General features: G+C 41.2%; 1 protein-coding gene across 1 annotated transcript in view; it reads right to left on the bottom strand.

Moving 5' to 3' along the window:
• Hephl1 (hephaestin like 1) overlaps positions 1-16977 on the bottom strand; it is a 91249-nt gene extending 74272 nt beyond the window's left edge. Inside the window, exon 1 of the mRNA XM_048345636.1 lies at positions 16804-16977. Within this exon, the coding sequence (XP_048201593.1) occupies positions 16804-16973 (170 nt within the window). The 5' untranslated portion in view covers positions 16974-16977. The remainder of the gene's footprint in view (positions 1-16803) is intronic.
• Between the last annotated feature and the right edge of the window lie 7155 nt (positions 16978-24132).

Raw genomic sequence — 24132 nt, 5'->3', positions numbered from 1 at the left:
AAGATCTGAGTCTCAAGGGCATTCCTACCCAGGCTGGCTTCAAACCTCAGTCCTCCAATTTCAGCCTCCTGAGTAGTTAGAATTCTTCCCATTTCTTATAGTTTCTATTCTAGTTTATACTTTTAAGAATTCAATATTCGCTGGGGATATAGCCTAGTGGCAAGAGTGCCTGCCTCGGATACACGAGGCCCTAGGTTCGATTCCCCAGCACCACATATACAGAAAACGGCCAGAAGTGGCGCTGTGGCTCAAGTGGCAGAGTGCTAGCCTTGAGCGGGAAGAAGCCAGGGACAGTGCTCAGGCCCTGAGTCCAAGGCCCAGGACTGGCCAAAAAAAAAAAAAAAAAAAAAAAAAAAAAAGAATTCAATATTCATCAAATTCATCTAAAAATGTTACAAAGTACCTACCTGGTGTGAGCCCTTGTTTTTTTTTTTCATTCTTTAGTACTCCTTAAACCCTTTCTGTATGTTTTTCTTTTCTTTCTGAAGTCTTTACAACAAAAAAGTAGTTCATCCTTTCCTTAAGGGTCTGACAGTGATTTTTTCTGTTGTGTCCTTGTGACAGCACAGAGAAGGGGCTTTGTGCTCTTGCCTGAATTCAGGGATTTGTGCTCTTGCTTGATTTTCCACTCAAGCCTGGCACTCTACCACTTGCACCATACCTCCACTTCTGGCATTTTTTTCTGGATACTAGGGTGTAAAAAATTATCAGATTTGTCTTCTCAGGCATGTTTAGAACTGCAATCTCATTCCCCTGAGGAGGTAGGGCTACAAGTGTGAGTCACTGGCACCTGGAAGTCTAGTGTCTTTAATTGAGTGTGCTAGAATGAGCAGTCCAGTCAGTCTGCTCATTCCAGGCTCACAATGAATACTAGGGTGGTTTTAGGATACCCTGTTGGATCTAGAAGTCCCTAAATGATTTGTTCCCTGGTATGGCAGCCTGAAGAGTTCTACTGTTACTCTAGTCTCCCAGGTTTCTCCAGAGTGCCTGGTGCCAACTTTTGCCACCTCATCCTCCTCAGCATGGGCACGATCATCATTTTGACTTGTCTTTCTGAGTCAGAAGCCTAGAAGGATGCCCTGATTCAGCTACCCTTGTCTTCTCCTAGGCCCCAACTTCAGACACTGACAAGAGAGGCTGTAAATCCAGAGACCTCTTAATGAGACCTTACCATGTTTCCATTCTACACAAAGACAGAAGCAGGGATGGTACATCCCCTGGGGCAGACATATGCTTGAACCAATGAAGTCAATAGGTACTTAGGACTCTGTCCCTGTAACAGAGAAAGCCCTTGAGGAAGATGCATGACTACTCTGGAAAGAAACTAGTGTAACGTCCTGGCTTTGCAATAGGCTTTGTCTGGAAAAAAAAAAAAAAAGAGCACAATGTGACTCACAAACCCTCCCAGTGGACCATGTGTGCATACCCTTCACATCTATAGTGGGGAAGCCTGGAGACTACCTGACTTTCAAGAACAGATGAAGGCTCATAGCATACAATGTGCTGGTCTAAATGTTTAGGACACAAAAAGCAACAAGATACAGTCCCTGAGTATGTTTATGGGTAACAAGAAGAGGCTAACATTGGTGTTTACACAGAAGAGAGTGATGAGAGTCCTAAGAGCAGAACAACATGCTCTGGAAATTTAGGATTTAATAAAAGGCAATGGATGCTCCATGTGGCAGGAAGAACTTGAGCAAGATGCTAAGGTGAGAGGATTAGCAGGTAGAGATGGGGAAAACAAGCTTTATATAGCCAGGAAACTTGATGAGAGTAGAACTGTGAAGAAATTTGGGTGCTGGATTAAGACATTTAGGTGCAATGATATTTCAATTAAAAGTCTCTAAGGTTCTTCTTTTTTTTTTTTTTTTTTTTTGGCCAGTCCTGGGCCTTGGACTCAGGGCCTGAGCACTGTCCCTGGCTTCTTCCCGCTCAAGGCTAGCACTCCGCCACTTGAGCCACAGCGCCGCTTCTGGCCGTTTTCTGTATATGTGGTGCTGGGGAATCGAACCTAGGGCCTCGTGTATCCGAAGCAGGCACTCTTGCCACTAGGCTATATCCCCAGCCCGTCTCTAAGGTTCTTGATCAAGGAAATTTGACCATATAGGTGTTTAAGAACTACAATTTGGGTAGATTCCCTATCTTACTTCTCTTTATCATATCTGCTCATAAGATTTTCTTTTCCATTTACTTTTGCTCATTGGATTAAGCCCTTTCTATGTTTATACATCTGTATACTGACTGAGTCATTACACCTATGCATCTGACCAAGCCTTCATTTAATTAAGTTTGATTTGGTGGTTTTTATTCCTTGCTATCTGAACTTAACTAAACCTCACATTCCCTACTACCCATGTAGCATCAATTATACCCAATCTGGATCCTTTTTAGCCAATATGGTAAATTTCATAATTTCCCTTTATTTCAATGTCATATTCTCAATTCCTGTCCCATTGAATCTAATCACTGCCCTAGCCTCTATTGATGGCACCACACCAAGTCTGATAACCTCAGTATTAACAAACACAGAATCTTCATTAAGATTGGGGAAAGCACCATTGACCTAAAGTCAAAGATATTTTAGGGGCCTCATCTTCAGAGACTGTCAAATGTAAGTGTATACCCATGAATCAGAAACAAGGGCCTCCAAACTTCCTGCTGCTCAGCTCTCAGCAGGCTTTGTCCATCCCTCAGGCACCTCGGAACATGGAGGAGATCAACATGTCAAGAAGCTAGGAATCCATCCAGCAGATGAGAATCTTCCCAGATTCCGGAAGAATCAGGCAGATGGAAATAAGAATGCCTGAATTTAAGGTGGGAGAAGAATCCAGAGGTTCAACCAAAATAGTAGAGTTCCTCTGAAGAAACCTGCCCCAGATCATTTCCAGCCTCATTTTCTTTCTCTTTGCCCCAGTTTCTAGGTCCTCACATTTCTCTTCTGTTCTTGAAGCTCAGGCTTTTAGCATTCTAACACTTCCACACATTCTTTTTCTCATGTCTCAATATCTTTTTGATTGTTCACCTGCTAAAAACTCTTTAATGTCACTTGAAGCTCTCCTTCTTTCCTTCTCACTACATCCTGTGCATACATTCTGTACATACATTTGAAATAGTCCTTTACAAATTATGCTATCAGGGAAGATACATACATCTCTAGTTTATGAGTTTATTGAACATAAAGCTTCTTCTAAAAATTTTCTCCTCCCTAATGCCCAGCATAGTTTCCTATTACCGAATAGCCTGTTGCAAATTGTTTCTGAAAGTGAGTTGGTATATAATGGTTTTGAACTCTAAACCAAACAAAAGGATAATGAGTTTTTCTCTCAGATTGGCAAGTTAAATCTGGGATAATATTTCATACTATATTGCAGAAAAACCTGTGCTGCCATGCTTGGCTTTGAATATTGTCTAGAACCAGAGTAACAAACATGTTTTATCTTGCATCCTAAATCAAATCATTGGTAGTGATTGCTTAGTGCAGGGGTCAGGATCCAGATCAATCATATGGGAAGAATGATGTAATCCCCACAAGGTGGCTATAGTATAAATGAGGCCTGAGGCACGTGTGATGCTGGTTGCCCTTCATACTCTCTGCAGATAGCCATGGTGCTCCAGGCAATGTGATGGTCCAAGTCCTTTAGGTGTGGCCCTCTCTATAGCTGATATACCTCACTGCTGGCAGAACACACACACTGAGTTATTTTTTCATGGTGGCAACAACTAGGAAATTATCTATTCAAGTTCATTTACTAAGTCCCTCTTGGAACCAAATGACACAAGGCATTATTTGATGATAATGGATAATGGATCCACAATCACTGGGTTGGTATCCAATGACTCCTGGCTCCAGGATACAGTTCATAGCCATCAGAAAAGGACCAGTAGACATGCCTCAGAAATGCACCACACGGCTCAGAAGTTTCTCATAAGTCATCTTTGCTCATAAATCTACCTTTGCTAGTTATACCTTCCAAAGACTATTGGCTTTTTTCCAAGAACCTGCTGACACATAGGGTTTACAGACACCTTGATGTACATCCTTTGTAATTTACAAACTAAGGTTTACAAGGTAGTGAAATTAAAATGGAAAGCACCTAAACAGTACAGCAAGATTTTTAAATCAAGCTTAAAAAGTCATTCTTTCCTTTCTCTAACCAGCTCCCTCTTTCTAACCAGCAGGATCCAGCCTTTTTCTGACCACCTAATACAATCAAGCATAAGGACAAACTCACTAGTAACAAAACTACTCTTGGTCTCAGAAGCTCAAGTACCTACAAGGGTACTCAACTGAGCCAGATGAAGGTGTTAAGTGGCTGGATCTCACTTGCGAAGAGCCCTAAAACATCAGCAAAGAGTGAGACGCATCATAGGGAAGGGTAGGGAGGCAAAAAGTCAGCAAATTCACTAGAAATGACTTTGAAGGTTGAGAGAACTGCAACTTTCAGAATTTCTCCAGCACAAGTACTATGTGAGATTGGAAAGAAGGCTTTAGTTAGGTACTTGAGTTGGGAAGGCCCCAAGATCTACTAAAGCAAGTGGTCACCAAAATCTATCCCAAGGGGATTACTCCAGTGAACCCTAGAGTGAGCTCCTTTTGCTCCAGCCCAAGGGTAGTTGAGAGCTGCTACTGGCCGGTCATCTCCTCTCTTCAGCACTCAGCTTCTTTTTTTTTTTTTTTTTTTTGCCAGTCCTGGGCCTTGGACTCAGGGCCTGAGCACTGTCCCTGGCTTCTTCCTGCTCAAGGCTAGCACTCTGCCACTTGAGCCACAGCGCCGCTTCTGGCCGTTTTCTGTATATGTGGTGCTGGGGAATCGAACCTAGGGCCTCGTGTATCCGAGGCACGCACTCTTGCCACTAGGCTATATCCCCAGCCCCAGCACTCAGCTTCTTTGATAAGTGAGAGTTGAACAAGTTGAATGAGCCTGGAACTATTTATCTGTCCAGGCACCAGATTATTAATCTACCCAGGGCACTTGGATGTGGCAACCCAGCCTAATGCTTAATTTGAAGTCAGTGTGGGGAAGTTACCAGGTCAGAAGAGAATGACACGGGTTCAGAACCCTCATGGAGGAACCAGAATGTGCCTGGCCAGAAAAGGATGTACACCCCAAGCTCTCCTCCCTCTTGGGTTCAATTCCCAACCTGCATAAGGAAATTAACATGATTGGAATCCTATTTAAAATGTCAGAGAATAGTTGCAACAGTAAACACCTGAAAGATAGAAATGTTTTTCAATTGGTATTGATTAGGTAAATACATGATGATGTTTTATGTTGTATAGGCACTAATAAGAAGCTTACATTTGTAACCACTTGCATACCACCCAACATGCTTACTTGTAAGAACATTCTGTCTACCGCAAATGAGGTAAACCATGCAACCTTTGTTTCTTTGGGTCTGTCTTACTTCACTTAACATAATTTTTTCAAAGACTTTTCCTTACAAATGGTACATTATTCTTTCTAATGGATGAGTAAAATTCCATTATGTACATGTGAGAGGAGAGGTTGGGTCAAAGGCAGAAAGGTTGACAAATGAAGGGGAAGAGAATGCAGTCAATAATTCATTGTATTTACCACAAAATTAAGAAAAGTAAGGGAAGGAGTGGGTCAAAGAGGTGGGTGAAAATGTGAAGGAGGTGACACTGATCAAGATGCATTGTATTCATAAACTGCTTTGTTAAATGGCACCTCCTTTGTACAACCACTTAATGATAATAAAAAAATTTAAGCTGGTACACACAAACTTTTATGGGATACCTTTCTACATTCTATTAATATCAATTATTTTTATTTTGACATATCTGTGCATGTATTTAATGTACCTTAATCTGATTCAGCCTTCTTCTTGTGTGGTTTTGAACAATATTCATATTAATATATGCAGAGAAAACATCTGAGAGGTAGCCAGGGAAACAAGGAAAAGGGCAGCTTTGAGAGGACTCATCTTCATTCTACCATGGAGGCAGCTACTCTGTATCCATGGACTCACATAGTAACAGGATAACAATGAGTCACATTTTATTTTGGAAAGATGGCTCTGGCTGTCTCGTCACTAAGGTACTAACATGTTTATTCTACCATGGAAGTAGTTACTCTGTACTCATGGACTCACTTACATAGTAGCAGGATAACAATAAGTCACATATTTTCACCTCCTGAAGACAAAATTGGCACCGCAAAGTACAATCAGCTCTCTATCTCTGCCAGGGCAGAACCTCCACGAACCAAGACTCAGCCTCTGGTTTGCTAAGACCCCCAGTAAGACAATGGCACATTGTGAACATTCAGGACACTTTTAGTTGAGCCAAAATTTCTTGCTCTTTTGTTCTGTAAGGCAGAGGCCTGCATTCTCCAAAAGAAGATAAAGAGGATAAAAATTCTAGACCTCTGATCCTGAGGTATAATAACAGAAGCTGTTGCTTTCATCAGCCTCACTTGTAGCTTTGGGTGATTACATACAGTGATATGTAAACAGAACTCACTCAATGTCACTTGTCTGTATATAGTTGGCAGTGACGACTTTGCCATTTGCTACTGCCCTTTATTCATAACTGAAGGGAAGAAGCAATGACTGAAGACACTATGACATAATGAAGAAGAGGATCGGTGGTCAGGAACACCAAAAGGAACCTTGAACCCTGAGGATTAGATCCCGCTTTTGCTTTTTTCAATTGAGAGGAACACAATTTATTAATTTGTTTCATTTATATGAAAATTATACTATATGTTTAGAGAATTGTTAAGTATTTAGAACCTCACTCCATCTGTACATTTTTGTAAATACAATAAACTCTTTCAAATTGAAGAAAAGTAGATAAGTGAATATGAAAATGGACAAATTAGTTTGCATAGAGATTTAAAGCACTCTCAACTTGAAATGGAGGATAAGATCAATAGGCTAAGACCTAAGACAACACTTAATCTAATTTAATGTTGTTTAATTTAAATGGGGAATACAAATCATTTAATGTTGGAAAGTTTAAATCAGTGCTTTGAACCGTGAAATAAAGATTTCTATTAAATTTTATAGAGCAGATATTAATGGAAAATGTCATTTTCCTGTTAAAAGAGCATCAGTATAGATTTGTTTGTGAAAGTGGTCCATGACAGATGACCTATACCCAGGAGGTACACCCATACATGATCTTGACTCAGAACTATAGAGTCATTCTTTTGGTAAAAGCCTTACTGAAACCAGATATCTTTTGTGTAAGAAAAAAAAAAGAACATATTTAAACCACTATTTTATAGTCTTCTGCTAAGAAGCAGTTGACTATAACTTCTGACTGAACAAGCTGACCAGAAAGACAAGGAAAAGGCAGAGGAAGGCATGAGTCATCCACAAGCTGCCTAATTAGCACCAGCCAGAGTAGGCAGAGTTGCCTCACTTCATAGCTGACACTGGGTCACTCCGTGAGGTAGAAACAGAGCAAGGATTAGATTCCATTGCCATATTCTTGGCCTAGGCTGATGGGTAAAAATATAATGAAGATATTCATAGGTCACTGTAACTAGGTCTGAAAGAAGGCCCTCCACACTTCTCTACCTTATTGTCCCAAAGACACACATATAACACATACTTGTGTGCATGCACATGCACACACATACATATGCAAATGCATTCTGGAAACTTTCCACATCATACTCACACCCTCATGAGCATATTGCTATTCTTAATCTGGCTTCATCCCTGCCAGAAACTTCTCTATCACCCCTAGAATGCCAAAGGTTCAGGATCCTCATTAAAGTGCCAGGGTGTATCTGTTCTAAGGAGGATGTATCCCAGGAGTCACAGGGCATGACCTCATTACACTCCCAACACCCAAAATGTTCCTATAACTTATCTGGAAAGACACACAAGCATGGCACAAAGAAACATTGGAGGGATAGAAAGTGTTCACTGGTTTCCCAGAGCATTTTTTACATATGTTACATACTTTAGCACTGACTTACATGTTGACTTGTTTTTCACATTGCTGGACAATCATTAGTGTTACTAAACTTCCAATAGTTGCCCCCATGAGGGGAACTATTTGCTCAGCAATCCTGAGCAAAAATAAAATGTAATTCTGGAGGCATAATAATGCCAGACTTCAAACTTTACTGCAGAGTTATCATAATGAAAATAGCATGGTATAGGCACAGAAACAAGCCTGAGGACCAATGTAACAGAATATAAGTCCCAGAAATAAACTCACTAACCTACAGCTAATATTTCATAAGGGAACCAAAAAACATAAGATGGAAAAAAAGACAGCATCTTCTACAAATGGTGTTGTAAAAACTGGATATCGACATGTAGAAAACTGAAACTGGATCCCTGTCAGTCACCCTGTATGATTATCAATTCAAAATGGATCAAAGACTTCACTGTAAGACCTGAAAACATAGTACTACTGCAGGAAGAAGAAGAAGAAGAAACAGTAAAACTTTTCAGGACAGGCAAAAACTTTCTGAATAATGTTCCAGGGGTACAGCAAATAAAGAAATAACTGATAAATGAGATTGTACCAAACTAAAAAGTTTCTACATGGGAAAAGGCAGCCTACATAATGACAGAAGATCTTTGCTAGCTCATCAGACAATGGCATACTATCTATCCAGAATATACAAAGTGTTCAAAAGACTAAACCCTCAAAGAATAAAAAATCCAATCAATAAATAGGCAAATGAGCTAAATAGAGACTTCTTGGAAAAAGAAATAAAAATGGCCAGTAGATACATGATAAAAATGCTCAACATCTCTGGCCATAAAGGAAATGCAAATCAAATAACATTGAGTTTCTATCTCATTCCCTTTAGACTAATCCTCATCAAAAGTTCAAACAACAACAGATGCTGATGCAGGCATGGGGGGAAAGGAGCCACCACACATTGTTGATGGGAACAAAAGGTTTTACAACTACTGTAGGAAGCAGTTTAGAGATTCCTCAAAAATCTAAACAGAGATCTACCCTATGATCTGTCTATACCACATTGGGCAGTAATCCAAAAGATTACCAATTGGGATACAGTAAAGCCACTTGTACAACCTTTGTAAGGAACAAAGTAATCATAATCCCACAGGAACACCCCAGACTACATTTTCGCTCAATATGGAGAAGTGTCCATTTCCTGCTGTGAAGAAATCTGTTCAAGTTGGGAAGTTTCATGTTAGCAACTTCCTTAAAGACAGCAAAGAAATTTAGACCTCACATGCTGAAGCCAAATGGCTGAATTGTAAGAGATGCTTAAAAGTTGCTTTTTGCCATGTGCTGGTGGCTCACACCTTTAATTTTAGCAACTCAGGAGGCTTAAATCTGAGAATTGAGATTCAAATACATGGGGACAGAAAAGTCTGTGAGACTCTTAATTCCAATTAATAATAAAATAGCCAGAAGTGAAGCTGTGGCTCAAGTGGTAGAATGCTAGCCATGAACAACAAAGGTCAGGGACGGCACACAGGCTCTGAGCTCAAGGCCTCAGGACCAGCACCAAATAAAGTTTAAAAGTTGCCTTTTACTGAGAAACATTGACTCCTTACTTGGGCCCATAAAACTGGACAAAGGGTAGGCCTGCCCAGGCCTTTTTTGCTGAGCCATTCTCCTCTTCAATCACCTAGAATCCAGGCTGGAAGCCAGGAGGCAGCTGAATGCTGGCAAGGTGCCAGTGACTCTTCATCTAACAAGGTGGCACCCAAGCAATCCTTATACAATGGCCCATCAGACCACCTAACACTACCTCTAACCATCTCTGAACACACCTGTGATCTGAGACTGTTTTAATTATGAGTTCTTTCTCAGCTCCCACCCTAATTCTCCCAATATAACTTAAGGCAACTGTTGTTATCCTTGAAGACAGCTAGCTGAAGATGGCTGAAGATGTGCTGAAGTGCTATGTTCCATGGCTGCTATACAATCAATCTTTCTCTGCCCTTCACCATGCCTCTTACTTTAGCACACAGGGGCAAGTAGCATAACTGGACATATGGAACTCTGGAGTTTCAATAACATGGTAGGAGTACCTTCCAAAAGCAGGTGAAATTAACCATAATCAGAAAGAGTCTGCCATATGGGGAGACTTCCTGGTTAGATTTGGAGCCCATTGCTTACCACATGTGTGTACCTACCTCACCAGCAACCTTCCATCTTTAAGCTGGAAATTATACTAGGATTGTTTTCCTCAGCACTCAGCATGGAGCAATTATTGAACATCTATTGTATATGGAATATGAAACTAGAGACTGGAGCCAAGATATTTAAATCTCAAGTCTTACTGTTTTATTATCTGGTTGAGAGATCAAACCATATGCATTGAAGAATAAATACTAGGACAAGGCTTCCTATGTTAGGTGGTAATTATACAACCTAGAGCCTGAATGTCTGGTAGTATGATAAAGATGAGCTGCAAAATAATGTCAGTAGAAGGTGTTGCTTGAGCAGACGTGTATAAAGGACACAAAACACCATCTAAGCTTGAGAGAAGGAACTTTTTCTCACAGAGAAAAATTCTGGAACAAATGTCACTTGACCAAAAGGATAGAAATAGCACATTGGAACTCAGAAGCAATACCTTCTTTGGTTAGTTGGTTATTAGTTACTTCTGTAAAATTCTTTTATCCTGATCTCCCAAATAGATTTTGGTTCCTTCATTTTTGGACTTCATTTCCACAGAAGCCACTAGAAATATATACAATTTATGCTTTAAAAAAACCACATCCCTATAGGGAAGGAGAAATAGAATTTGCTCGAATCTCAACTTTTCCATTTTGGAAAATGATTTAAGCTCCCTGAGCTCCAGATTTCTGAGCTGTAAGCCAGTGGTCATGATAGAGCAATCATGAGAATTAAATGAGTTCAGAGCTCCATGTTTAGTGCCTGGAGCATAGAGCTCAATCAATGGCACTTATGATCATTTCTGGTGAAGCTCTGTTAGACAAAGAAGAAAATGACTGCTCACAGTCTCTTTCCAACAAATCTCCTGATCCTCAAAACCCACTGACATAGGAAAGCTACTTTATTTTTTTAATGAAACAGACTGGAGGGATGCAGCCATAGGCCTAGGAATATGACAGTGGAAACTCTGAGGGCTCTCTTAGTGGCTCCAATGAGTGTGGCCCTGCCAATATCTTGTGGCCCCCAAACCTAGGAACAAAGAAACTGCTATTGTTTAAAGCCACCTAGTTTGTAGTCATTTGTTATAGCAGCCACACAAAGTAATATGCCCCAGAGGCAAGTATCATAATCATTATTTTCCCATTAAGAAAACTAAAGCAAAGAGAGCTTCAATTACTTGACTAAAAAGTGAAGCAAGAATTCTAAATTTGTTGATGTGCCAGAGCCCGCCACTTGGCTAGCAAGCTGGACTGCTTTGTATTTCTGTTGGACCACTGCTAATTGCACTTAGCTGAGAATGCTGCCTTATGTTTTCTGGGTCCTTGGCCAGGAGTAGATTAGTTAAGCTTTTGGAACAATGCTCGAAGCATAGTAAGCACTCCAGGGCACTAAACTATTACATGTCTCTCAGTGCTCCAGATCCTACCAACTAGGCCTTGGGGCCTTTCTCTGTGGAAGTGGGAAAAGAAAAAGACTTACAAGGTGCTTGTGACTGGTAAAAAGCAAAGGAAAACAGGAGAAGGAAGGAGGGAAGACAGTCAGCTACCTTGCCATATTCATGATCTTCTTTCTTGGTCACAAAATTGAATCTCATTGTTTTTTAAAGATAAAATTCTGAAAACATGCTATATTTTAGAGTCTCCTTTATATCTATGACAATTCAAAGAGATGTGGGCAGAGTAAAGTCGAAGAAAGTTTCCAAGAAAGATCTGATGCACCTGGAACTGTGTTCTTTCAACCTTTCCCCTTCTACCCTTCCTTTCTGGAATATAAAGATAATGGCTGGAGTTCAAAAACCATCGCGTGATGAAAACCATGATTGTGTCAGAATTATAGAAAGCTCCTAAGTCCCTCTAATAAATAACAGCTATCTGCCAGCTAGGAACCTCTGGATTTTGTTTCAAACAAATACAAAATCCTCACTTGTTTTGTTGTTGTTGTTGTTGTATTTTAATCACTTCTGGCAACTCAAGCCACCACTTACTGATATGACAGCAGTTCCAAGAGACCTTTGTGCCAGCAGGGTCACATACATTTTAATACTGGTAAAACGAAGTTGAGATTTGAATGTCACCATTTGTCTAAGACCAATTACTAATGAAATTATATCCTTCCCTTTATTTCAAAGGGAAATATTTTTATAGAAGCTTCTATCACCCAATTGCTTCCCCTCAATTGGCCCTTCCTTCTTCCTTTAAAGAAACATATGAGTCCCTCTCTCATATCCACTGTAGCGTCTCCTTCCCATCAACTAGACTGATGCAGAGATATGGTAAGGTAGACCCACTCTCACAGATCCTATGAACTTGGAGTTCTGTCAGTGGTCATTCCCACCCATGTTCAAAGGTAGTTCTGAACATGAGGGACACACACACATACACACACACACACACACACACACACACACACTCCTACATTTACTGAAAAGAAGCCTGCTTGTAAGGCTTTAACTAAAGTGACCCCACTCAGGTCCCATTAAAGATCAGGCTTTACCACTGAAGCAGCCACACCTTAATTAAGTACTTTATGAGCCTGAGCTGGACTGGCATGAATGGATCAAAACGCTGACACAATCCTCAGAAGTCTGGTGTCCCCAATTAAGCCAGTGAGAAGAAGGAAAAGGAGGAGGAGGAGAAGGAAGAGGAGGAGGAGGAGAAGGAAAAGGAGTATTTTAGCTGGAGAAAACATTTATAAATAGAATGTAACTCTGAAATACAAAACATTTTAAGAAAATACTGGTGATTACCATCTGAATTATAGTTTTGAACAATAAAACCAAGGAAAGATACCACTCTGGAAAGTCAAATTGACCATCTGGTTGCTATAGAGTCTTGGTCAAACGGTTTCAGCTATTTTCCATCTCATCTGTATAGTCAGGATTTACTAGGGTCTTTGTATTGACAAATTCTTTTTTGTTGTGGTTGGTTTTTTTGGGTTTTTTTTGGGGGGGGGAGGGGCAGGCAGTCCTGGAGCTTGACTGGAGCCTGAGCATTGTCCCTGGCTTCTTTTTGCTCAAGGCTAGCACTCTGCCACTTGAGCCATAGCGCCACTTCTGGCCGTTTTCTATATACGTGGTGCTGGGGAATCAAACCCAGGGCTTCATGTATAGGAGGCAAGCACTCTTGCCACTAGGCCATATTCCCAGCCCCTGTATTGCCAAATTCTAGTTTGACATTTGCCTTCTTGTTCTTCTAGTTTTTGCCATTTCTCTTATTCAAAACTGAAGCAACCAAAACAATTAAATTAATAAAGTGACTTATTTGTACTTTGATAATTCCAAATACTTGCCTGCTGTTCCATCCTCCATGGGATATTTCCACACATAGAATCTTTTCTATGTGTGTGTGGGGAGGGAGGGGTCTTAAGTATATCGGGACCCTCTCACTTGCCATTGTGGTGCTTCTACCCTAGCTGTGGAGGTGGCTGAACTGTGGAGTCTTCAAACAACTGGAGAGTAATAAAGACAGGAGAAAAATACTGCACCAAGTTCATGAGGAGATCTCAATCTAGAAGGGAAATGACCAGAATAAGTTGTGGGGAAAATTCTAAGCATGAAGTGAGAGTTGGAGATAGTTCTTAAAGAATAGAAAAAAGGGTATGGTTAAAGAAAAACACAAAATACTTTTAAAAAAATTGCCATGTTCCTCCTCTCTAGCTTCAATTCCTAGTACCGGGCATTTGCAAACCACTTCTCATTTTTTTCATTCACCATTTATAAAAATCTTTTCTAGATTTTTTTAAACAAATAGGGTAAGATTGGTTTTTTATTTCAAAAATTATGTTGATGTTTTGAATATATTTCTCATGAGTTTAGAGATTATAACTGTTGAATTAAGGAAATTAAGGAGGGTGATATTCAGAGAGAGAGAATGGTGACACATGCTTAATATCACAAAGCATGTTGAAGTAGAATAAGAACTAGAAGCCATATCACCAGATTCCTATTTCAAGATCTTCCCACTCATAGTGAAATACAAGGCACCTAGAATTTTGTCAGAACACAGTAATTCATCTTGCAGGAAGCTGAGGCATGACTAAATCATTGTGAGTGGCTCCTTCCTGCTCGTAGGAAAATGGCACAATTCAGAATATACAAATCTACCTCTGCATCTGGCCCTCCCTGATGACATCTTCTTGTGTACTGTGATGGATATTCTGTAGACCACAAGCAAAGTCAGCAGCCTATGGTGGCCATACTTACTCAAATATCAAAGGGTTTATACCACAACCTAGCACAGCCACTAGAAGCTTCTAATACACATTGTAAGCTTATCTGAGCTTTCCTTTCAAGGGACTTCAGTCAATCCTGTAAGAACACTGTCCCTCTGTATGCCGGGACTGACATTCTAGTGTGACAACTTATCTTGTTAGCTGCTCCCAAGACCAGGGATTCACTCACATAGAACCACCTCATCTCATTTTATGCCAAAGAAACTGTTTGCATCATCATGCTAATTTCCTTGATCAATATAAGAATTTCCCTACATTATATTGTACTTCCTTTGAAACACTACCTTCTAGATAAAATTATCAGGAGGAAGTTCTTCACATCTAGTAGTTTTCTGAAAGCACTACCTGAGTATTAAGGTGTATTAGGGTATCTTGGACAAGATGGAGAAGAATGACAAAAGGTGTAGTGCTGATGAAGATGCATTGTACTCAAACTGACGTGTTAAATTGAAACTCCTTTGTACATCTACATACATATGTGCATATCTAGTATATATGATATATATCATATTAGATACATATGTGTAAACAGATACATACATGCATATTTATATATCTTAGATATATATGATTATTATATGTGTATATGTATATGCATACATACACACACTATAAAAGACACACATTGTCAATTTGGCCACAAATTATTAGCAATTTTTTTTAACACCTCTCAGACATTTGACAAGTAAGACTACATGTAACTTTGATAAGAATTACAGCATTCTAGGGAGTTCTTTTGAAATCCCTGGCTTCTTCCAAAGTTTAATTTAGTAGGAAAGGGTCACCTTAGTCAAGAATTAGGTAGTGTAGCAAGAAAGAAGGAGGTGCTATGGCCCTGAGACAAGTTTGATGCAGCTATTTATGCAATAAATTCAGGCAACTATTTATCCCTGGTTCCTAGTTTGAGAAATGGAAGTAGTAGCATCTGTAGACAGTGGTGGATTACTAGTCCCTGTGGAATGGCTGGGTCAGAATAAATGCTTACAAACTGATATGCTGATATGGATATTGGGGGGGGTGAATGGAATATCTGTGGGTTTTACTCAGGTGTGTAGAAAGGCAGCTCCATATCGTTCTTATCTTGAAGACTATACTCAATGTACTCATGGACACATTTTGAATGTTCTAACATCTCATAGCGGCTCATACTAACCACTTTCTAGTATGCTCTGAGAGAGCAAAGCCCTTCTCTTAGTTATGCCTAGTAAACTTAGGATATTGTTTACTAATATCCAGTTGTCACATTAAAACCACTACCATCCACTGTCTAGAAGATAGGAGGTTAACAGAAATCCGGGGCTTTCTTTAGAAAAACCCTATAGGCAATAAGTTTCCCAGTATAAAGCCTCAGGAAACATTTTCCTTGGTAGACTGGCTGGTAGAAACATCATGGTTCTTTACTTAACAACACCTCTGTTGTTAGAAATGAAGCTGTCTAGCCAAACCAACTAGCTCTTAGGTCTTTCTTCCAGGAGGAGCTGGCTTTTCAAGAACTATTGGCAGACCCTGTGCTCAGGAGTGCCTAAGTTTCACCAACAAACCACATCTTTCAGGAAATAGAATGTGGATGCTAAATGCAAAGGGCCTGCCTATCAAGAAAGAAGCATGCATTCAATTACTCAACACTGGTTGTTAAATCAACTCAGAAGAGAGTTTGAGAACCACCAAGCTAAAAATACAAATGGCAGCTTCTAGAGACAGAGGTGACTGACTTCAGAGGAATAGCCTAAAATACGTAAGACTCTATACCCACACAGGGAGAAAGAAGGAAGGACTATTTTCTAAAAAAAAAAATTATTAGAACACAGGGGCAATGATGTTCCAGTGCCACCTCATCCAACCATGCCATGAACCAAGGAAGTCTAAACTTCTCACCACAGAAAGAGCCATTTCCAAGTAGACTCAAGAAACTCTTTAAAGACAAACTAGATTTATTATATCATCCCTCAATTTTGAGCATTACCCCAAAAAAACCCTGAAACTTAACTACAGCAGAGTTATCTCCAATAATAATGCTTTCTAAAAATACAATTAAGAAAACACTGTTTTAACAGTGTTCTCAAGTTTTTACCCCAAATTTTCTGTTTCATAAAACTGGACTTATGACACTGTAACCTCTCTGGACATCACTTTTATAATGCAAATAAAGAATATATTTTATTTTTTAAAAAGTGGCCAGAACCTCCTAGAAGTTACTGGTGAAAATTATTATTTTCTTGAACCAGCTATTTTTTTAAAAAGTTGTGCCTAAATCTCTTCATAAAGTTAACAGATGACTCAAAAAAATATATGGAACGACAAATTTCTATTACAAATTACAGATCTACCCATGCTACCACTCTTCAAGCACCAATGAATTACTTGCTCTCAATTAGCTGACCACTATTATAACCACCCAAGGAATACAACTGTTCCCATGCAGAGTTAAAAACAAACAAACAAATCTGGGAATCTGTAAGAACCCCAAGTTCACTCACTTGTCTTCTGCAAAACTCTTCCCAGTAATAACATCCTTCCCCTGAGGTACATAGTTCCAGTATTCTTCCACAATCCCAATGTAGTATGTTCTGGTAAGGGCACCAGCCAGCCCAGAAAGAGCCAAGAGTATGAGGAGAAGGAAGCAGCCAGCCAGCTGTTTCCGAGGCATTTGTGGATGTAACCTGGGCACACAGCCTGCACAGGAGTCAACCTTGCTCGCCCCTCCCCCTCACTCCCAGCTACTTATAAATAAGGAATAGACAAAGCCCAGCTCCTCCTCCTCTGGTAGCTTGGGGTTGGGACAGGAGTTGACTACTTGTGTAAGCAGAGCAAGGTGGATGGGAGAGTTGCTATGACGACAACATTTTTGCCAGCCATCCAAGAAATGTCTATCTGGCTTATTCATGTACTGCCCAAGCAAAACAGGCCGGTGTCTGAAAGTTTTGGTGCTCTGCTTTGACATGAGTCATTCCTCATGTTTCCCAGGAACAACTTGAGCTGATGGTTTTCCCTCACTTCTTCTCTCCTTTGCACCTATTACAGTAGAACCTTATTTCAATTGACAAAGTGGGCTGGCTTGAGAGGAGTATGGGCACTGAAGAAGACCTTGTCTCTGTCAGGAGGGCAAGAGTGATGTAATCACCTCCAGCTTGTTTTATAAGGCTACATGAAACAATCAAGTCACATTATAAAGTTCCTAACAACACTATAAAGCTCCACTAATACTGCATTAATTCACCCACCATCACACCATTCCCCCAACTCCCCCAGTCTTCTGAACACCTCCCTGCCACACACAGTAAATCTGAGGAACAGAGACTGCCCAGGCCATCATCCCTAAATAGTGACAGTGATAAAGGAGGAGTACCCCTCAAACACACGAAAACCAATTTCAACAGGAAGTCTTTGGATTACAAGGTGAAGGAAATGCTATTCTGTGTACCTGTCTGTGACCTAGAATCTCAATGTTGAGTGAGACCTTGTTCAACCCTGGCAGAGACCCAATCTGATCCCCACAAGAGCTCTGGAGTCATCGCCATTGTGCGAAGGGAGTAGTCAGTCCCCTGGGCTTTGAGGTCAGACAGACTTGGGTTTGAATCCTAGCCCCATCACCTACCAATTGATGCCAGGGAGGAATCACTTAATCCCTCTGAGTCTCGGTCTGTGAAATAGGATTGAGAGATTATTGGGATGATTTTAAATGGTGATGTCTTCCAAGTGTCTGCCACAGGTGCCAGAACAGAACGAGTGCTCAGCAGGCGCCAAAGTGCTCATCCCACCCCCACCCTCCAAGAGACTTTATCAGCCTGCATATTGGCTGATGGGCAGTTCTAGTAGCATTTGGCTTTATTTCCCTTCCCCAGCTCCCATAGGCCATGCATCCCACCAAGTTCATGTATGGAAATTCTTTTTTTTAAATCATATATTGCTCTATGGATGTTCCATAACACAAGTATTGAGGTAATCTTAATGTCAATAAAAGATATGCTGAATGTACTTTTTCACAGTCTTTGGTTTCTTGATTTGGCTTTCTGTAGAAATTCTGGTGGGATAATTACCATAGCACATTTTTATTTAATGCAAATCTATCTGACTTAAGAGGCTATGAGTTTGGCCTGTTGGCATCCACAGCTCACAGCACAGCCTCAAAAAAGGGAAGGAGTTATGAATTAGAAGTGTTTGGACTGAATAAATTTTGTTTATAACCCAGGAGAGCACGTTGCTTTGGATTTACTCAAAAATTCATTAGGACATTCTCCACCTAAATTCTTTAGTTAGGAGAGACAACGTATATTAATGATACCAATGAAAAAAGAAAATGGTCACTTTGCTGCTCAGACTATGAAAACGGTATTGTGACAACACTGAGGAGAGACATCAATTTCTGATTCAAAATTAGATCTGTAGGAAGATAAAACCAAGCAAAAAGAAAAAGAAACAGTTACTGTAGTATGTGAGATTCCTCCTGGTGTGGGGTGTGGGGCTGTAGGGGGAAGTGTCAGTCACTGTATTTGAACTCAGGGCCTAGGTGCTGTCCCAGAACTTTTTCACTCAAGGCTAGTGCTCTACCACTTTGAGCCACAGCCTCACTTCTGGGTTTCTGGTGCTTAATTGGCGACAGTCTCATTGACTGTCCTGCCTGGGCTGACTTTGAATTGCAATCCTCAGCTCTCAACCTCCTGAGTAGCTAGGATTATAGGTGTGAGGCACCAGCACCCAGCCATTCCTCCTGTTTGTAGCAAAGAGTTGGTAACTTTGGAGCAAAAGGCAAGGGGAGCTCACTATAAAACAATAAAAATAATTTCTAGAAATCTTTCTTAAAGTCTTCCTCACTCTAAGACAACAAAACTGCTGTGCCACTTGCTGGATATCTGAAGTTCACAAAATAAAAGAAATTGGCTAGGTGCAGGTGGCTCAAACCTATAATCCTAGCAACTCAGGAGGCTGAGATTCGAGGATCAGTTTGAAGCCAGCCAAAGAAGGAAAATACACGAGACTCTTATCTCCAATTAACTTTCCCAAAATTCAGAAGTAGAGCTATGGTTCAAGACGGGTCAAGGGACCTGTTTTACAGGTAAGAAAGATGAGGCTTAGAAATGTTAGGTGGTTTTTTTCTCACTGTCCTACCACTGGTAAAATATGGCGTTTTATAAGTCTCCAAAGCCAGTAAGGAAAACAAGGTAGCTGAGACCACGGCTATCTGCTTCAGTTGACGGAATGAGACCCACTCTCTGGAAAGAAATATAAGCTCAGATTTCCCAAGCATCTGTTCATTGGAGGAGCCTGAGAAGTCTCCTTGTACCAAGGGCATGAACCCCCAAAGTCCAGATGAGCATTACAAAACTTCACCAGCACCCAAATGCACCATTGTGTTCTCCTTCTCCATTTTATGTCTCAACCCTCCTCCCCCAGGAAATACCTTCTTGTGCCCCCAGTCCTCCTAGGATCTTCCGCTCCTAGTCTCCTGCCATGCCCACCCCACCTCCCCCAGCATTGCCCACTCCTTCTGTGGTGCTTCCTCTCAAGTAGGCACACAACCCATCTCTGTTTATGATTGATGGCTTACAACTTACTCTCTTACAAGCTAGAAATGCTTTAAAAAAAAAAAGTGTCATACCAGCCATCTACACAGCCTTCCTGCTACACGTGAAATCTCATAGGTTTGTTAAAACAAATTGAAGTCAATTGCCAGTGGCTAACACCTATAATCCCAGCTACACATGACAAATGAGACGATATCTGAGGATTTGAGTTCTAAGCTAGCTGGTGTAGAAAAGTCTGTGAGACTCTTATCTTCAATTAACCACCAAAAAACTGAAGTGGAGTGTGGCTCAAGTTGGTAGCCGTAGCCTTGAGCAAAAGAAGAAGCTCAGGGACAGCATCCATACCCCAAGTTCAAGCATAAGGACTGGCACCAAAAAAAAAAAAAAATCAGAGCTTGGAAGCTACTCCCACCTCCACTTCCCAACCCCTGGTCTTTGGCTCTTGATCTTTGGACTCTTGATTTTATTAATAGTCTCAGCCCTGCTCCACATTTGGGGATTGGTGACTTATTTCTTGATTTGGGAGTTGGCCTCACCTGTGCTACCTTTCCCTTGTACCCTTGCTCCCAACTCTAGACACCCTCACCTCATCCTCAAGCCCAGGAATTGCCCTTGCATCATTTTGTTATCCAGATCAAGAGATTTAAGAGGCATCTCAATCATCTCTGTACACCTTTAAAATATCTGAGCAAGGGTAAAACTCTAGTCTTTCTGTCAGAGGCCCATGTTCTAGGCTACTACACTCAACAGATGTTAAAAGAACTGGATTAGAGGGAATCGGGGCTCCTGCCTGTAATTCTAGCTACACAAAAGGTGAAGATATGAGGACTGCTGTTCAAGGCCAGCTAGGACAGGGAAGTCTGTGAGTCTCTTGACTTTAATTAACTCCCAAAAAATCTGGACGTGGGGCTATGGCTCAAGTGGTAGAGTGCTAGCCTTGAATGAAAAAAGCTCAGGGATAGTGCCCATGCCCCAGGACTGGCACAAAAAGGGGGGGGGGAAGAAAAACCACAACACTTGTATTAAAATAAAATCCAAGGCCAGCATATACTCTTAAGGAAGGAAGCATTAGCACTATACAGGTTTCCTTAAACACAAGCAAGACATAAAGACATAGAATGTTAACAGAACAGAATACATGTAAACAAACACTCTACCTAGTCAAAACCCCACAATGAATTCACTCCACTGAACATCTCCCTGGTGCTACACCAGTCTTGTCAACTGGGGATAAGAGAGGACAGAGACTTTGTCTTCTGGAAGAAACACACTGTAAATAATAATTAAATTCTAAACATTAATTAAGTAGTATGATGAGTTGAGTGAAGTTCAAGTTTAGCCCAAATGATGTAGAAAAAAACCTGACAACCATGCCCAGGAGAAGCCTTTGGAGCAAGAGGAAGTAACCGGAAGTGGCTCTGAAGTTCACTCAGACTTTATAGGATAGAATAAAACATATGGAGTCTCACCTTCAGAAACCCCACCCTCTGTCATCAAAAGAAAGAACAAAAAAATACCAGAGTGTGCCTAAGAGACACTGGTTGACTCCTGTGAGGAAAGGTATTGGCCACTATCCTGCCCAGTAGGAGCATCCACTTCAGACATTTGTTCCTCACTGGAAAAGTGCCTGATGGCCCCTCTCACCCTGTAGACTGAGGCAAGCCATGGCAGCAGAGACCATGACAGCCAAGCTTCAATCATGGGTATAATGAAAAGCAGAGGAAATCATCTCCCTTTCACTCTTTCTTCAAACTCCTCATGTTCCCTTCCTTCCATACAAACCAATAGTCTCTGGAGGCAGTCTAAGTCCCCACTACTCTTTTGTGTGTCTCTTGATGGCTGTTTTGGTTCTGGGGATTCCATATGTATGCATGCATATGTGTATGCTATTACTGGGGTTTGGATTCAGGACCTGGGCACTGCCTTCTAGCTTTTTTACTCAAGACTGGCGCTCTACCACTTCAGCCACAGCTCTACTTCCAGCTTTTTGGTAATTGGAGATAAGAGTCTCGCAGACATTTTCAGGCTGACTTCAAACCATGATCCTCAGAATTCATCCTGCTGAGTAGTTAGGATTACAGGCATGAGCCACTGGGACTGAGCTGGTGATGAGTTTAAGCAGGGCAGTCTTAGGGAGTGTGTGGTCTGACAGGGCTCCATATAAACAATGTGAGTATTCCCACCATTACCAGTTACCATTATGATGATCCAACCTTACACAAGCCTGCAAATAAAACATCAGAAGAGACTACCCAGGCATAAGGCCACCCTTGCAGGGTGGCAGCTAGCCAGTGTCCTGGGACAGTCCTAAACACTAGCTGTAGAGCCTCTGGATGACCTGGCCAGTCCTGTACATAAGCTAGAGGATCAAAGCATACTTCAAAGGATGACAAGACCAGAGGCCAGCCTGGCGCTGGTGGCTCATGCCTGGCATCCTAGCTACTCAGGAGGCTGAGAATGGAGGATTGCCATTTAAAGCCAGCCTAGGCAGACAGATCTGCAAGACTCTAATTTCCCATTCAAATTAACCAGAACCCCCCCAAATGGCCAGAAGTGGAGGTGTGGTAGATTCCATCCTTGAGCCAAAATATAAGGTAGAGTGCCTTGACCCTGAGCTCAGGCCCCTGTACTGCCTCTCTCCTCCACCCACCCATCCCCCCAAAATCCCAGACGAGAGACCAAGGCTCAGAGTTTCCCACTTTAACAGTACTGCCAGGCCCACATCATCTCAGACAACAGCAGAGAAACACCTTTGAGGAAGATATCAGAAAAAGGGATGTCAAGCCCTGCAGCTTAGCCCAGCAGCCCGACCTGGGTCAAGCAATACTAAAGCCAGACATCTGGACTATTTAACCCTCAAGCCCAATTGGGTTGGGTTGGGTTTGTTTTGTGAGAGGAAGGGTATGGGGTGGAAGTTTTGGCATTGGGGTTTAAAGGCAAAGGTTCCCATGGCATATTGTAGCACTTTTGAACCCTTTATGGCAAGAGTCTGCTTTTTATTCAAAGAGTAAAACAAGAACAAAAAACTAGAAAGGTTCCAAAGACCTACCTCCTACCCGTTGCCATGATTAAAGAGTGAGACATTCATTTACTCCTCCATATGATACAGGATTACTCTTCAGCCTCCCACATATGCCCTTCTACCCTCTCTGCTCGCATCTCCCAACCAGCTGCATTGTAACCTGTGTGCATAAAATGTGGCTTCACCTTCCCTAAACTTGGTCATCAAGAACTCTTGAGACTTCCTATGTGTTCACGGTTAAATGCATATATACGTAAGTACATAAATGGGGAGCAGTGTTCTGACAGCTACCTGGATGTTCAGTAAAAGTCAGATTCCATTACAGTAGACCTCTCAGGATTTTTTGTTGGTCATAAAACATTGTATGTATTCAATACTCTCTTAAAACAAGTGAGTCTCCCCTGATCCTTTTAACTTATTTTGTAATGATCTTGATTGCAATACTACTAATTCATACTTACAGAGAAATCTCTACTAAAAAAAAATCAGTAATGACCAAAAAAGAACTCAGAGACTTAGAACATTCTTGTCTGAGGCCACAGAATCCAGAGTGATGTTTGGATGATGACATTTGGACGTCAAGACAGTATCTAGGTTGGTGGAATCAATTCAGATTCTAGATTCCCTCGATTCTTAGGAGATGGAAAAGCCCCTCTTCCTTTTCCCAATACTGTGACTCTTCCAGTGAAGGCTCACAAGAGCTGTTCTTTGTGCACATTCAGTGCCTAGATTCGTAGAATGGAGAAGAGATGGGCAAGGCATTCCAAAAGGAGCTTGCCACTTTTCTGTAAACTTACCAGAATCCTACTTCAATGCTTCTAAAAAAGAAAAAGAAAACAAAAACAAAACCCTGCCTGAGGAGCAGAACTCTTCAGCAAACCTTGTTGCATGTTATCAACGATGCTGTCAGTGGCAGCCAACTTCCAGATATGGGTGCCTGCAGGAAGTGAATTTCTTCTAGAAAGGAGAGCTGTAGCTACAGGTGGGAGTCACTTAGCTGAGACCTCTTAGGGAGGTAGATTCCCAGGAGAAGTGTTTCTGATGATCAAAGCTGTCACCCGTTCCGTAGTAAAGGGCTTGGTGAGTCTGGCTTTGCCTCCCAGCTGCCAGGCTCAGGCAGGTAGATACATGTGGCATGGATCCTGGAGCACAGCCAAGCCTTCCCGGCCTGATCGCAAATGCATGGATTCTATCATCAGAGCACCCTTGCTCTGGCTTAAAACTAACTTATAAAAATGTAAGTATCTCACAGCGTTACTCTC

This window comes from Perognathus longimembris, chromosome 4, assembly GCF_023159225.1.
Source record: "Perognathus longimembris pacificus isolate PPM17 chromosome 4, ASM2315922v1, whole genome shotgun sequence".
Taxonomy (NCBI): Eukaryota; Metazoa; Chordata; class Mammalia; order Rodentia; family Heteromyidae; genus Perognathus; species Perognathus longimembris.
Note: the sequence above shows the minus strand (reverse complement) of the source record. Positions and strands in the feature narration are given on the sequence as shown.